This window comes from Neophocaena asiaeorientalis, unplaced genomic scaffold (assembly GCF_003031525.2).
Source record: "Neophocaena asiaeorientalis asiaeorientalis breed wild unplaced genomic scaffold, Neophocaena_asiaeorientalis_V1.1 scaffold113, whole genome shotgun sequence".
Taxonomy (NCBI): Eukaryota; Metazoa; Chordata; class Mammalia; order Artiodactyla; family Phocoenidae; genus Neophocaena; species Neophocaena asiaeorientalis.
The window spans coordinates 461,800-476,031 of NW_020172316.1; the positions used below are offsets into that span (position 1 = coordinate 461,800).

At 34.1% G+C, this 14,232-nt stretch overlaps 1 protein-coding gene across 1 annotated transcript in view; it reads right to left on the reverse strand.

Annotated features, from left to right (window-relative positions):
• The window catches only part of FSIP2 (fibrous sheath interacting protein 2), a 115,142-nt gene that overhangs the window by 18,421 nt on the left and 82,489 nt on the right, over positions 1 to 14,232 (reverse strand). The window contains exons 16-17 of the mRNA XM_024766856.1: positions 3,180 to 12,652; positions 330 to 665 (exon numbers count right to left, since the gene is read on the reverse strand). Of these exons, the coding sequence (XP_024622624.1) occupies positions 330 to 665; positions 3,180 to 12,652 (9,809 nt within the window). The remainder of the gene's footprint in view (positions 1 to 329; positions 666 to 3,179; positions 12,653 to 14,232) is intronic.

Genomic DNA, 14,232 nt, shown 5'->3' on the forward strand with positions numbered 1-14,232 from the left:
AAAATACAAAAGGGCTGGAATCTATTAAAAGATGGATGTAAATAATTAGCTTTCATTTCTCTTAAATAGCTTCCATTTTCTGTTATCCCTGGACTTCTAGCTAATATATGTCTCTTTCCATTACCTGCTTTCCCTCAATTGTGTTTTATGGCTTCATCTGTTAGTTATTTCTCTCATACTGTAAGTGTTGCCAGACTAAGGAAGAGACTATCTGGAACCATTTTAGTATTTTTTTCTGCTCAATTAAGGTACATTCTTGGACAGAATTTCTGAAGATCTCTACTCTTTCCATAGATATCTGGTTATTGACAGTCATATTTCTCACTCACCTTCCTCTGTGGCTTTTCCTCCCAAATAGAATTCAGGCTACTTGTGCTTCGTGTTGGCTTGGGAGAAACAACTTTGGTTTCTACTGGCTTTGTGGCTTCTTTCACTTGACCTTCAACTTTTTCTCCTAAGTGTTCTTCTTGTACAATCTCTCTTAAAACAACTTCATTTTCATCAGACATTAGTTCCTCTTCTATGGTACTTTCTGAAACTTCTTGATCAATATCATGAGCTACTAACCGAAGGATGAGTTCTTTTTTGTTCTGAACATCTTTTAAAAGCTCCACCTTGGTGATATCAGGCTTCCTTATATTCTGAAATGAATTTCTGCAAACAGCCTGGAATTGAAGGTATAATGAATATCAAAAACAAATGCCTCAATCACTTTTCCTATGATTCTATTATAATACAGCTATTTTAGTATGATTTCTAGTTTCATTGTTAAAGTAGTATTATCTTAAGATGCCATGCTTACATTAGCAATATTTTAAAAAAGAAGCATGAAAATTGTAAGAAATATTTGTTGGTATCTATCATTTCTTTTACCTTCAGAGGTTATTTTATTAATCTACCATAATTTACTTCAGAGTTTAAAGGAAGGATTAAAATAGGTTCTTTTTCTTCTTTTTTTGGTTAAACTTTATATTTTGTTGCATCATATTTACTTCTTTGTTTTTTGGTTACTTTGAAAGTTTGTGACAGAAGTAGACATGATAATATATTTTTCTAAAATTGTAGATGGGTTATCACAGAGAAATTGAAATGTACATATTTTCAACAAGAAAGCAAGGTATTATCTGATCTTGACTTTTAAAAATGATGAATAACCAAGATTGTGAAGGTCTTTGACTCTTTAATCCCCATCATTCCACCCCTGATCCTTTGGATATATTTTCCAAAAGAATCTTGAAAATATAAATCTTCATTTTTTTCTCACCTCCCTAGTCAAATCTCACTTTCCATTTTCAATGTCTTAAGACAGATAAAAGACAGTTACAATTAAATAATAGAACTTCCACATTTCAGTAGCCTTTGATGATGCCACAGAACCTCCATATTGTTTTGAGTTAATAATTCTAGACCTCAACATCCCTGTGTAACACTTTAAGCCAGCTTTTCAGATATTGGTGTCCTAAAAGAATATCTTCTGTGGAAACAAAATATAGAAACAGCTTCCTTAAGAATTTAAAACCAATCAGTTTTGATTTTCTGTGTTAGTGGAGGGGACCAGTGGTTTACAAAATCCAAAATCTTTCTATATGGCTTTGGAATTTGTGACTATATATGGTTTTCATATGTACATGCCTAGTGTGTTGGGAATTTATGGTATCTCAAAACAGAAAATAAAGCCCTTGGGTGAGGCCAACAAGTGTCTAGATTTGCTGATCTAATCTACTGTTCTTTGGTTTCTTCTCTTGTCTCTATGCAGGAGATTGATACTCAGATTGGTACAAATCGTGTGTCGTATCAGAGTTGTCTAGGTCTGCTTCTTTGTGTTTTATTTTGAGGATGGATTTTCTTCCCCTTAAGAGGACAGCAGAAATTATTTTGGTTTAAATATTCCCATCCTGCTTTCCTGTGGTCTATAAATGACTTAATGAAAGAGAACTGGTAAATACGAGTAAGATTTGTGACAGAAAATTCTACAGATAATTAAAAACTGCTTTTGACTAATGTTATTCTATAGTCTGTTCAACAAATTTTACTCCTAAGGGGTTACTTATGTATGAATGAAGACTACCAAATGATATGCTAATGCAAACAATGAGAAACCATGTGGAAGGATAAATTTGAGAGTTTGAAAGGACTGTCATCTGGTTCAAAAAATTTAGGGAAAAGAAGATTAAATTAGTATGTCAGCCCATAATAATCTCAGTATTTGAGTATGAAAACACAAAGTGCCAATTAACATATTTAACAGCCCTGAGACCTAGTTCAATGGGTTGCAGGATAGTGCTGGAGAAAATTTACTTCAAGTTTATGCTCCAGGGAGAATGGTTCTATAAAACTTTGCTCATTGTCCAGGCCACAGACTGTACCCCTAAGCACACTCAGTCCTCTTATGAGTGAATACCATGAGTAGAAGAGGCTCTGATAAAAATCAATATGTGTAGTAGATCAGTGTAACTATTGGCTAGACCACCGTTTGTCCTCAGTGGTATAGTTTCCTTGAAAAAGGACATCATTTTAAAGTCTCAATTAGTTTAATATATTTGGGGCCTAAGTATGGAGCTGCAGGGCAGAGCTAGGGACTAAAGCATGAGGAAACAGGTTCTTAAATATGGCAGCATTAAAGCAGCTAAATCTAGAACAAGGATAGAAGAAGAAAGAAACTTGCCACTTCTTGAGAGTATAGAAGAACTTGAGGAAGGCTAATATAATTAAAGTGAAATAATAAGAAACAAGTATAACCTAAGAGTTTATAGAGCAGTAGTAATCAGAGTAGTCTGATATGTGTTGATGAATGTTGTTAAAAGTAAAAAGAGTAGTATTACTCCTGTAGAGCCTTAGGTTTGGGAAATCTATTTTAGATAGTTTTTATCATTATAATTTCAGGCAGCCTGATTTTACTGTTAAGGGTATGTCCCTATATTCCCATTATTTTTTTAAAGCCAGTTTAAACTCATTGTCTTAGGAAAACTAGCCTGAGACCTTTAGAGTGAGCCACAGAGCTGATATGGCAAGTCCCAGTAAGTCATATAACTATACGAATGAACTTGTGCAACCAATTTTCCTATTGGGCTAGGCAATAACAACAACAACAAAAAATACATTCCCATATACCTATTTGAGGAAGGGAATCACAGAACAACCATGGCTCACTTTTTTTTTTCTATTGCTTTTTCACTTACCTCAAAGGGTTTTACATCTAGTCGTCCCGTCTTATTCAATGAGGTACGTCTTTCTCTTTTTAACTGTCCTACAGTAGATGTGTCTGAGGAATAACTTCTTCTACTTATTGATGCTCTTCTCAGTTCTGCTATGTTATGTCCAGTGTTTTTAAAACATTCCATCTTAAGTTTCTCAAGAGGTTGAGTTTTTACAGAAATTACTGCTAAATGTTCTGAGATAATGTTTGGATCTATTTTGAGTGGTTTATTCCCAACGTGTGGAACTATTTTAATTGTAGAGTCCTCTACAATTGAATCTTTATTTGACTCTTCTTTATCTAAGTCAGGGATCACTTTAGCATGCTCTTGTGCCTTTCGAACAATTCTGTTAATGTCTAGATCTCCTAAGAGACCAGCATTTGAATTCTTTGGACTAACGGTATCTAAGGGAAAATTTGAAACTTCATTAATAATTAAACTGGCCACTTTTTTAGGGAAAACTCCATTTGTACTTTTTATATCATAATAAAGATCTTTATGGGTTCTAGGTTGTTGTAGTACATTACTATAAATAGAATCAATAACCTGAGAAATCATTTCTATACTTTCTGGATTTAAAAAGTGTTCTTCAGAATCAGCAGCAACAAGATTAATATTACTCTTAGAAATTTCAGCCGTCACAGATTTTGTCAGTTGAGATGCAATTTTATTTAACTCAGGCTTTGATAAATTTTTTGCATGTTTGCTTGAGGCACTTGGCACCCTTACTATTTTAGCCAAGAACAAAGCCAATGCTTCCTCTAAAAACGTGGCATCTAACACAGAACGTTTTTTGGATGAAGACTTTTCCTGGGACTTAAATTCATTAACCATTTTGGCCACTTTTTCCATAATTTTGATAGCTTCCAGAGCTAATTCTGAACTTGATAATTCTTCCTCTACTTGAGGTTGAAATTTAGAATTGGAAATTTCTTTCACCAATAAAAAACCTATTATATCAGAGAGGACATTACTCTTACCCATTAAATCTTTAAATATAGAAATGTGTGAGCCAGAGTGCTTTAAAATACTGGTATAAACAGAATTAACTACTTTTTCAACAGTTTCATTGTCAGCTAAAGGTACAGTAGGCAATTCCTTCGCTGGTGATACAACTTTAATCTTACTTTTGGAGATAAATTCTTGTATTGAATTTAATATTTTTGAGACAATTTTTTGAATTTCAGTTTCTAGGGATTTGGGTCTTTCATTATCTACTTTTGGAAACATAGATAAAAGCTTCGATAAAAATTTCACAGCAATTTCTTCTATTATGTTATAAGGCAGTATACGAGCATGTGATGGTTGAGGCTGGGGAAAATCCGCAGTTTGGATAACATCTTTAAGAATATTTTCAACAACATTGTCAACTTCTGCACACTGATATGGAGTTAGCTCTCCAGAAAAGTAGTTCTGCAACTGATTACCAGTCACTTCTTGTAGAATTAAGTCAACCATGGTTTCTGAAAGAATTCTACATCCACTGGCTGCACAATTTTGTATAATCTCTTGTGATCCAAACTGTGACAAGAGATTATTGTAGAGCGATTGAGCCACTAATTGAATAATTTCATCATCATTGGGATGTAAGGATTCCACATACTGTATAATCATATCTTCATTTTTGGAGATCTCTGTTGTAACTGTACTTAATAACTTCATTTGCAGGAAATCTAGTTCTGTGAACCAGTTGCCCTCAGATGTTTCTGCTTCAGTGTTGGATACTGTTGAGAAAATTTTAGATGAAAGAGTGTAAATCACATTCTCTAAGAATTCATGAGGCAGCATGATGGTATATGGCGATGATGTTTGACATTTTTTGCTGGCTGTTCGAGCCACCTTTTGGACCTTTTTAACAACATCCTTAGTTTCCAGAGGCAAACATGATGAAGGTGGAAACTCATCACACGATATCAAATTTAGCTTATATTGAAAAATTTCACTTATCACTGCACTAGTTAGTCGTCTTGCTAAATTTCCCCCATTACTCTTTATATTCTTACAAATGGAGTCTTGAGATTTATATTCCTTCAAAATATTGCACACACAGGAGTGAACAACTTTGTTGACCAATGTTTTATCAATTGATATTTTATCTAGGAAAAGTATCTTATTTGAAGAGGGTTTTTCAGTCATTTTATGCATATTATCCACAGTTATTTTCTTGACATTGGATGGTGCTTTATCTATATTTGATTCTTTATGCCTGGGAGGTTCTTTAGGAACTGATGACACTTTTTCTACAGGTAGAAAAGACTGATTTTCCTTATCTGGCCTAAATACCTTAATTTGAGCATCTGAAAACTCCTTCAACAGTGAATCAATAAGTCTCATAGCTGTGTCATAGAGTTCAGCTTGATTTTCATCATCACTTACATTTTGACATCTATCATATGTTTGTGTTTCTGGTGAGGAAGAAAAGACCAATTTGTTAACCATTTCGGTGATAACATCTTCTAAAAATTTAGCAGGAAAAATTCCAGGTTCACTTTTTGGTGGGTACTGAGGACTGTCTGATTTACTAGGTTCCTTTTTAATATCCTTAACTTTTACTTTCTCTTTTTCTCTTTTTTCCCCTCTCTCTTTCTCTTTCTCCCTCTCTTTTTCTATTTCTCTTGCTTTCTCTTTTTCTTCTTTTTTCTCTTTGACAGAGAGATTTTTGTTAATTGACAGGTATAAATCCTTTGTTGAAATGGACTGTGCAAAATCCTTGCCAACCTCTTGAACTAGAGGCAATGATATATAACTTGGCAGACTTTGTCGTTTTGAATAATCTGCTAACTCTTGAGAATGATATATTCCTAAGATATTATCATAAATATTTTCAATGACATTTTGAATGTATTCATAATCTGAGCACTGTCCTTCCTTCATATCTATTTGAGCTGGAGAGTCTTTCCTTTCTTCATCGTTTGGCTTTTGGGCAACTGTTTTCTCTATTGTGGTCTTTGTATTTCTTGCTTTGGTTGTCAAAGAAGATAACTGAAAGGGCTTGTCTTCTTTTTTTAATGAATTTTCTCTTGTTTGGTCAATCTTCTTCTCAATGTCTATTGCAAAATCTGGTCCAAATATTTCCTTTTCACATTCTGTACCATCAGTAGCTACTAGAAATTGTGTGTGTACCTCCTTAACTTGCCCCTCCTTATTTGAAGGTGATACGCTTTTCTTCTCAATTTCATTATTTTTAAGTGTTCCCTTCAAATACAGCTCCTGTTTATCTTTACTTTTCACACTAGTAGTTGGAGAAGTAACTTCTGATACATTATATTTTTGAATTGGAATTCCCATTTTATTTTCATTCTCTTTCTTTTTATTTGCCACATCTGCAGCTGACTCTGATAACAGGTTAACCATGTTGCTTTTCATAATTCTTGTTACAGAGGTAACTATTGGATCTTGGATGTCACCTTTTTTCATTGATGTCTCCTTAGTTTTGAAACTTTTCTTTTTACTCATTGCACCTCTATCTATTTCCAAAGTATCCAACACATTTTTCTGGTCTGAGGTTACAGATGTGTGTTTATATGATTGTTCTGGTAAAGTAAGTTGGTTCCCTTTTAAGCATCTGTTTATCTGTGTAGAGGTTTTCTGTGGAAGGTGTTTAACCCTTTGGGTGATGTTATCTGGATTTAGAAATGAATAGAAGGTGGAAGACCAGTCTCCTGAAAAAAGTGGTTGAATCTTGAAAGCAGAGATGGCCTTCTGGGCTGAAGCAGCAATCATTTCTGTAACAATGTTGTTTTTATCATCCTTCTGAATAGCATTAGATCCATACTTTCCTATAAACTGATCATACACAAAATTGGATATCTTATCAACTGTCTCTTTATCAATTGGTGGAAAAGAAAAAATTTCTTCAGCATTTGGTAGAACTTTAATTTCACTTTTCCTAAATTCTCCTATCAGAGAGTTTGCAAATTTTATAGCCAAGCTCACAATATCTGGCTCTGGTGTTTCTTTTTTCTTAGAATCTTCAGTAATACTTGGAAGAGAGTAAAACTTGTGAACAAGGTCAACAATTACATCTTCCAAAAATGTAGCTGAATATAGAGAAGGCTGTCTCTTTTCTTTACCAGGTTTAGTATGTACAGAGACATGGTCATAATTAGATAAGTTATTGGAAGATGATTCTTCACCACGTAAAAATGGCTTCAGATGATGATCCATGATTTCCTTCATAATGAAACCAGCTATTCTACTGAGGAATGAGCCTCCTTTTTTGTCTGCATCTTTCTGGACTTCAGCTTGAAATTCAGATTTTTTCAAAATATTATTACATATAGAGTCAACCAAATTCTCAGTCACTTCTAATTGCATACTCTCTGCATTCTCCTCTGCCGTAGCAAGACGGATCTCATGTTCAGAAATTTCTTTGATAATTTCATCAGTTAATTTTGATGCTGCATCCACAAACTCATAATCTGGTGAAACCTCTTCCTCTTGTAGTTCACTTTCAGTGTCAGTTGAAGGGAAGATATGCACTAGAAGCTTGTAAATCATGTCTTCCAAAAGAGAATGTGACAGCACAGTAATACATAATGGCAAGGCATGGCTATCTCTCATGATGACATTGAGCACATTTCTGATGATTTTATCAGCTTGAGGGGAAGAGTAGGAAGAAGATACTAATTCTCCTGAAACTAATGACTGCACCTGATAATCATAAATTTCTTCCAAAAGCAAATTATATATTTTTCTTCCAAAACAAGCTGTGTCACTTTGTATAGCCCTATATATTTGAATCAGAGATTTATATTCATCTAATATTTTTTCATAAATTAGGTTGACTGTTTTTTTTACCATTTCTTTATATCCTTCTGAAAAACACATATCATCATCAAAGTTATCTGAAACTAAAATCTCCGATGTGGTGAACTCCAGAACAATTGATTTTACTAATGTTGTAACAATGCCAGTAATTTTGTCTTTAACTGTATCTGGATTTTCAGCAGCCAAGACATTATGTGAGAATGCATAAAGAAGTTTACATAAAAGTTCAGAAATTACTTCCTCCAAAAAGACAGCTGAATTCACAATTAAAGACAACTCTTTTTGTTTAGGATCTACTACTTTCTGTTTGTAAGTTTGATCAACTGCGGCTGAAAGGAGAGTTTTATCTCCAGGTAAAAATAACTGAAGATGATGGTTAAAGATTTCTTTTATTATAAAACTTGCTATTTTTGAAACAGGTATATTACTTATATCTTTTTTATCTTTTGTAAGAGACTGGTATATATTTGAATAGGAAAGATCAGCATAAATGGAATCAACCATGGATTGGATATCTTTTTCTGAAATCAAACTATGTTTTTCATTCCCATGTTTAATAATACATATTGAATGTTTTGAAATTATTGACATGATTTCATTTATCAGTTTTATTACTGTATTACTTAAGTCTGATTGAGAAGTATTTGGGTGTTCTGTACTGGAGGCCAATGGACTCATCTGAGATATAAGCTGAGACACAATTTTTTCCAAATGAGTATGTGATAACATAGTAGTATATATTGTTGAAGCCTGTCTTTGGAATCTTGATTTAGTAATGTCACATTGAACTTTCTTTATCAAAATATCAGTACTAAGTTTGGATTGTGATCCAAATGGAAACTTTTCTATAAGATTTGGGTGAATTTGGAAATCAAAGGTTTCGGCTAGGATGGTTTTAGTTATCCTTGCAGCCAGTGTCTTTGTGTCATTTAGAAAATCTTTATCAGGCATCATATCCATTTCATATTCTTGCACAACTTTGCTGTACACCATGTCAATAATGTTTTTGACTACATCTCTCTCCACTGGAGGCAAACATAAATTTTCCTCAGCATTCTCTAAAATGCTAACTTGGGCTTTTGAAAATTCCTCTGTTATGAACTGTATGAGTTTTTCAGCTTTATCAAACAGTTCATCTTCTGAATCTGTTACTGATTTTGTTTGTACAATGCCTAACACCCTGTGGAATATCTTGCCTAAAACCCCAGAAATCACATCTTCCAAAAAAGTTGAGGAATAAACACTGGCATAAAACCACTGCCTTTTCTCATCTCCAAAATATGTATATGATGAAGAAGGTAATGACTTTCTGTTCACAAATGGCTGAAGATGTTGTTGACAGATATGTTTAATGATAAAACCTGCTATTCTGTCAATAAAAACATCATTACTGCTTGTGATATTTTGCTCAACTGATTCTGGAGACTCAGAGTTTGAAATATTTTTGAATACTGAGTCCACAAGATGCTGAACATTGTCTTCTGAATAAACAAACTTGGTTTCTTCATCTCTTGAAAATCGAATTTCATGTTGGGAAATCTTCATCCTAATATCACTGATTATATTTGAAGCAATTTCATTGAAATTAACTTTTGATCTAACTTTTGGAGTTTCTCTGTTTGCAACAATGCTAGATGCAGAAGGGAAAATTCTAGATAATAGTATTCTGATCATGTCTTCTAAAAATGTATATGGCAGCAAGGTGTTATACGGAGATAAAGTCTGACTTGGCTTGGTAGACCTACTGATGTTACTAAGAACATCTTGAATGATATTCTCAGTTGTTGAAATAAAATATGAAGATGACAAATCCCCAGAAAACAGTGGATGAAGAAGGTAATCTGAAATAGCTGCTACAACTAAGTTGGTAATTTTTTCCACAAAAATATCTCTGTCTTCAGACTCTTTATCAACCTCAGGGTCTAATCCATGCTGTTTTAAAACATTTCTATAAACTGAGGTGACGAGTTCATCCACAATATCTGTATCTACAGAGGGGTAAGACTGTTCTTTGTCATTATATAGAATGTGAACTTTAGCTTTGTCAAAATGGTTATTTACTGAGTTTACTATTTTTTGGGTCATGTTTTCCAGCTCAATTTCAGTGTTATGCTTTGGACTGAAAATTTTTGATAAAAGTCTGGCAACAATTTCCCCTACAAATGTCTTAGGGTAAATACCTGAGGGTGATGGTATCTGGGGTCTGTGTGACTCTATGACTTCACTGAGAACCTGTTTAACCGTATTCGATATTGTATCTGATGGAGTCTTTGGACGAGGTAAACCTTCTCCACACAAAAATGGTTGAAGATGATTTTCAATAATCTCTTGGATAATAAAACTGGCTATTTGGTCAACCATAATTGGGCTTCTGCTAACTATACTTTTCTGTATTGAAAGAAGGGAGTCAGATGTTTGCATAATATTTCTATAAACAGAATCTACCATCTTCTGGAGGTTTTTTCCTGTACATAGATATTGATTATCATATATAGTGAACCAAATTTTATGTTTTGAAATGGCTGATATAACCTTATTTATTATACAGGTAGATATTTCATTAAAATCTGAACTCATAAAATATTTTTTTCCCAAAGAGGACGCCTTACTGGGTGGAGGAATGAGTTGAGATAAAAGTCTTCTGATGATATCTTCTAAAAATGAGTGTGATAACATGGTGCTATAGCCCGCTGAAGACCTAGCTTGGGAAGTAAATTCTCTCAGGTTGTTTTGAAGTTTCTGTAATATAATTTCAGCATTGAGAGGGTAGTATGAATTATGTAAGAGCTTTCCCCTGAAGCAAGATGGGAGTTGGTAGTCCAAAATCTCTAACAATATGCTATTCGTTATTTGTTCTGCTATTGAAGTACTGTCACATGCCAGATTACCACCACAGGTCATTTTCAACTTATATTGCTGTAAAACATCATAATAAACTGAGTCAACAATCCTACTAAAAGTTTCTTTATGGATTGGTGGAAAACACAGCCTTTCTTCAGAATTCCGTAAAACAGTGACCCTTGCCTTATTAAACTCATTCACTACATTGTTGATAAATAATGCATTCATCTCATTGAGCTGGGCTTCAGTGATGTTTTCATTTTTGCCCCACAGTGAAATAGAGAGGTTAAAAAACAGTTCTGAAATTATGTCCTCTAAAAATGTGGCTGAATAAACACCCGTATTCATATCTCCTGGATATAGCTTATTATGGATGGCTATTGTATCCATATCCTTTGTTCCCTGTCTTTTAAGAGGTGACACATTAGCAAAATTTGCTGAATACTTCTTGCCAAATGGTGCTTGTATTTTGGAGTTTACACTGAGATTATTCAGGGGTCCTGTCAAAGCATTGCCATCATAACTCGTGAGTCCTAAAGAACCTTTACCTTGTCCTAATTCTGTTAACTCTGGCCTTTTTGTTTTTATGAAACTAGACTGTATTTCTCTCGTTCCATACTTCAAATGCTTGTTTGCAAAAGGTGGACTTTGGGGCAGTTGTATACTGTGACATAATTTATCCATCAATGATTTAACCAAGCTGTGGGAAAGAACAGTAAGAATAGAGTCTGATGACAGTAAATCTTGATCCATTTCTGCCAGATTTTCCAAAACGTCTGACATATAATCCCCTTGAAATTGTTCACAGTCCATCGTTCTCTTACAACAATCAAATTCTTCATCGTTTACACTTTGAAGTATTTTTAAAAGTTGACATTCTTCTGCTGATATCTCTTCAGAAAGAGGGCTATTATCAAGAAAGACAGAGTTTGTGCATTTTTCTAAAAGTGTTCTAATAAGTTTCTCACACACAACATTGAGAAGGAAAACTGATTTGGGGGTGAGCCCTAAGTTATTTCCAAGTATGTTATTACATTGCTGATCATTTGATGATGAAAAAAATATTGCTTTTTTATCAGCATCCATAGCCTCATCTGGCTGTTCATCTGGTAAAAATAAATCCAAAACAATACTGAAAACTTTGTTGACTACTTCTTTGGATTCATGAGGTTTGAGGCTACCAGCCAGACTATCTAACTTATGGGCCAGATAACTTAATTTATTTCTTTGAATGATATGATCAGTTTTGTGAGTAGATAATTTCCAGTCTCTGGAAGCTTTCTGTCTTTGCATGGTATTTTTTTTGTTGCAAATGGGCACACTGTTGCTTCTAAGCATGGAAAATGGTCTATTTCTTCCACTGTTTTCCAGGTGATGATTTAACCCTATTTCTTTGGACAGTACATGAATCACACCTATTAAGAGATCCTGAAAGAGATCATCAAAGTCAGCAGCAGCTACTCCTGGGCAGCAAATGTACTTTCTTTTTAATGAAAACATTTGCTGTGCAATGTCAGTCTCTATGATGTTACTATTTAAAAGGATTTCAGCAATAATTTCAGAAATACTTAAAGCAAGTTCTCCAACAAAAATTGACCTACTCTCAAACACTTGAGAATCAATTAAAATAATTGTGTTAAATGCTGCATGGGAAGCTTTCTCCTTTTCTCTGCTATCTGTAGTGCTATCAGAAATGCTTGAAATTAAATGGCAAATGACGGACTCAGTGAGATGTTCACAAAATTGATAAAGCGAATAATCATTGTATATGCTTCTTAGAGGCTGTTTTGATTCATATTTTTTTCTTGACGGTGTGGAAACAATAGACACCTCCTCACTGGAAACTTAAAAAAGAAAACATTACCATTTTAGCACGCATTAAGGGACATATGGAAAATTCTATATATTGGTAGTTATTTACATATGAATTTCACCTTTGGAACACCTCACTAAAGAAAAAGTAAAATCTAGTCAAGAAAGATATTGGGTTTTCTTCAGATACTTATTTTCCCACCTGTGGAATCTTAGTTTTAGCCATAAAGTTGAGAAAATAACCCTGAAAAATTCAAATCTCTAAGTCTAGTGCTGATACCTGTCTTGCTTAGATGGGTGAAGGTGCTCAAAGAAACTGGAAATCCTGGGGCAGAGAAATGATTTCCAAGTGTGGTGTTACATCTTAACATGTCTGCAGTGATCTCTAGAGACTTCATATAATTATTTAAAAAATATTTTTAGTCAAACATATAATATTATGTATTACTTTTAGGAAGCTAAAGAGTTGTGTTGCAATAACAACTTGACTGAAATAAGAGTGCTCACTTCAGAAAGGTTAGGGATGGACTGTAACATCAGCAGTACTTTAACCCCTAGATTAGTTTGTTACAAAGATAATGGGCCAACCCAACCAGGCACAGGACTGTATTCTGCTATTCAACAGAGTACTGCAAATCATATACCTACTTGGTATGGCCAATTTCTTGGAGTGGCAGCCAGAGCTACATACTCTTTTTTTCACAAAACTACCTCAGAATGTAATAACCTATTATACCTCTGCATGTGGAATCAGGCAAGACTCAGTGGAGAGGGGAGGCTTTAAGCTGAACTTTGACAGCTAGACAGGTTTTGGCCATGTTGAGATGAAGGGAGGGAGGAAAGAGTGCTCCACGTGGAAGGAACATGAGTGAAATCGCTGGAAGGCCCTGGACATGTCTGGGAATAGAGAAGATATATGATAGAAAGAGCCAAATACCAGTGGGAGGGAATCATGGATCTTCTCTTGTTTGCTTTGTTTTTCTTATTCTCTAAGTTCAATTAGTCTATGCTTAAAGAAATTCTACTTATAAGCTTGCAATTGCAGACACACAACTGTCCACCTTGAAATCATACCAGTTTTAAGTATAGGAAATGGCCTCATGGTGCAGGTAGGTAGGACTGATAGTATGTGTTCTGCAATTTGAATGATGGGCAAGTGATGTATCTGGACTGGTAATGTAGCAACTAATTATTGGCAACTAGAATTACTGATCCAGTTCAAAGCTATAATAGATTATTAGATTGAATTTTATGAACTTTCCAATAATAAATTTTCACATATGAAAGTAGCTATCACATATGGTTCAACCTCTAGCATATACAGATAAGCCTTTTTAAGAAGGGAATGAAAATATATTTTTAAATATGTTTAGAGTATTATACCTAAAAGGAATTTAGTAACACTGGAATATAAGCAAAATAAGATGTTTAACACTACTGTTCTTATACACTGTGACTAATAATAGCAACGACTTCAACTGTACACATTAAAGTTGAATCACAACGTTCAGTTACCTGTACATTTGGTATGATTATAAAGAAATCATGCATGAGAACTTTAATAATCTTTGGAACTCGTACCTCATGTTCAACCAAAATCCCCTGCTTTAAA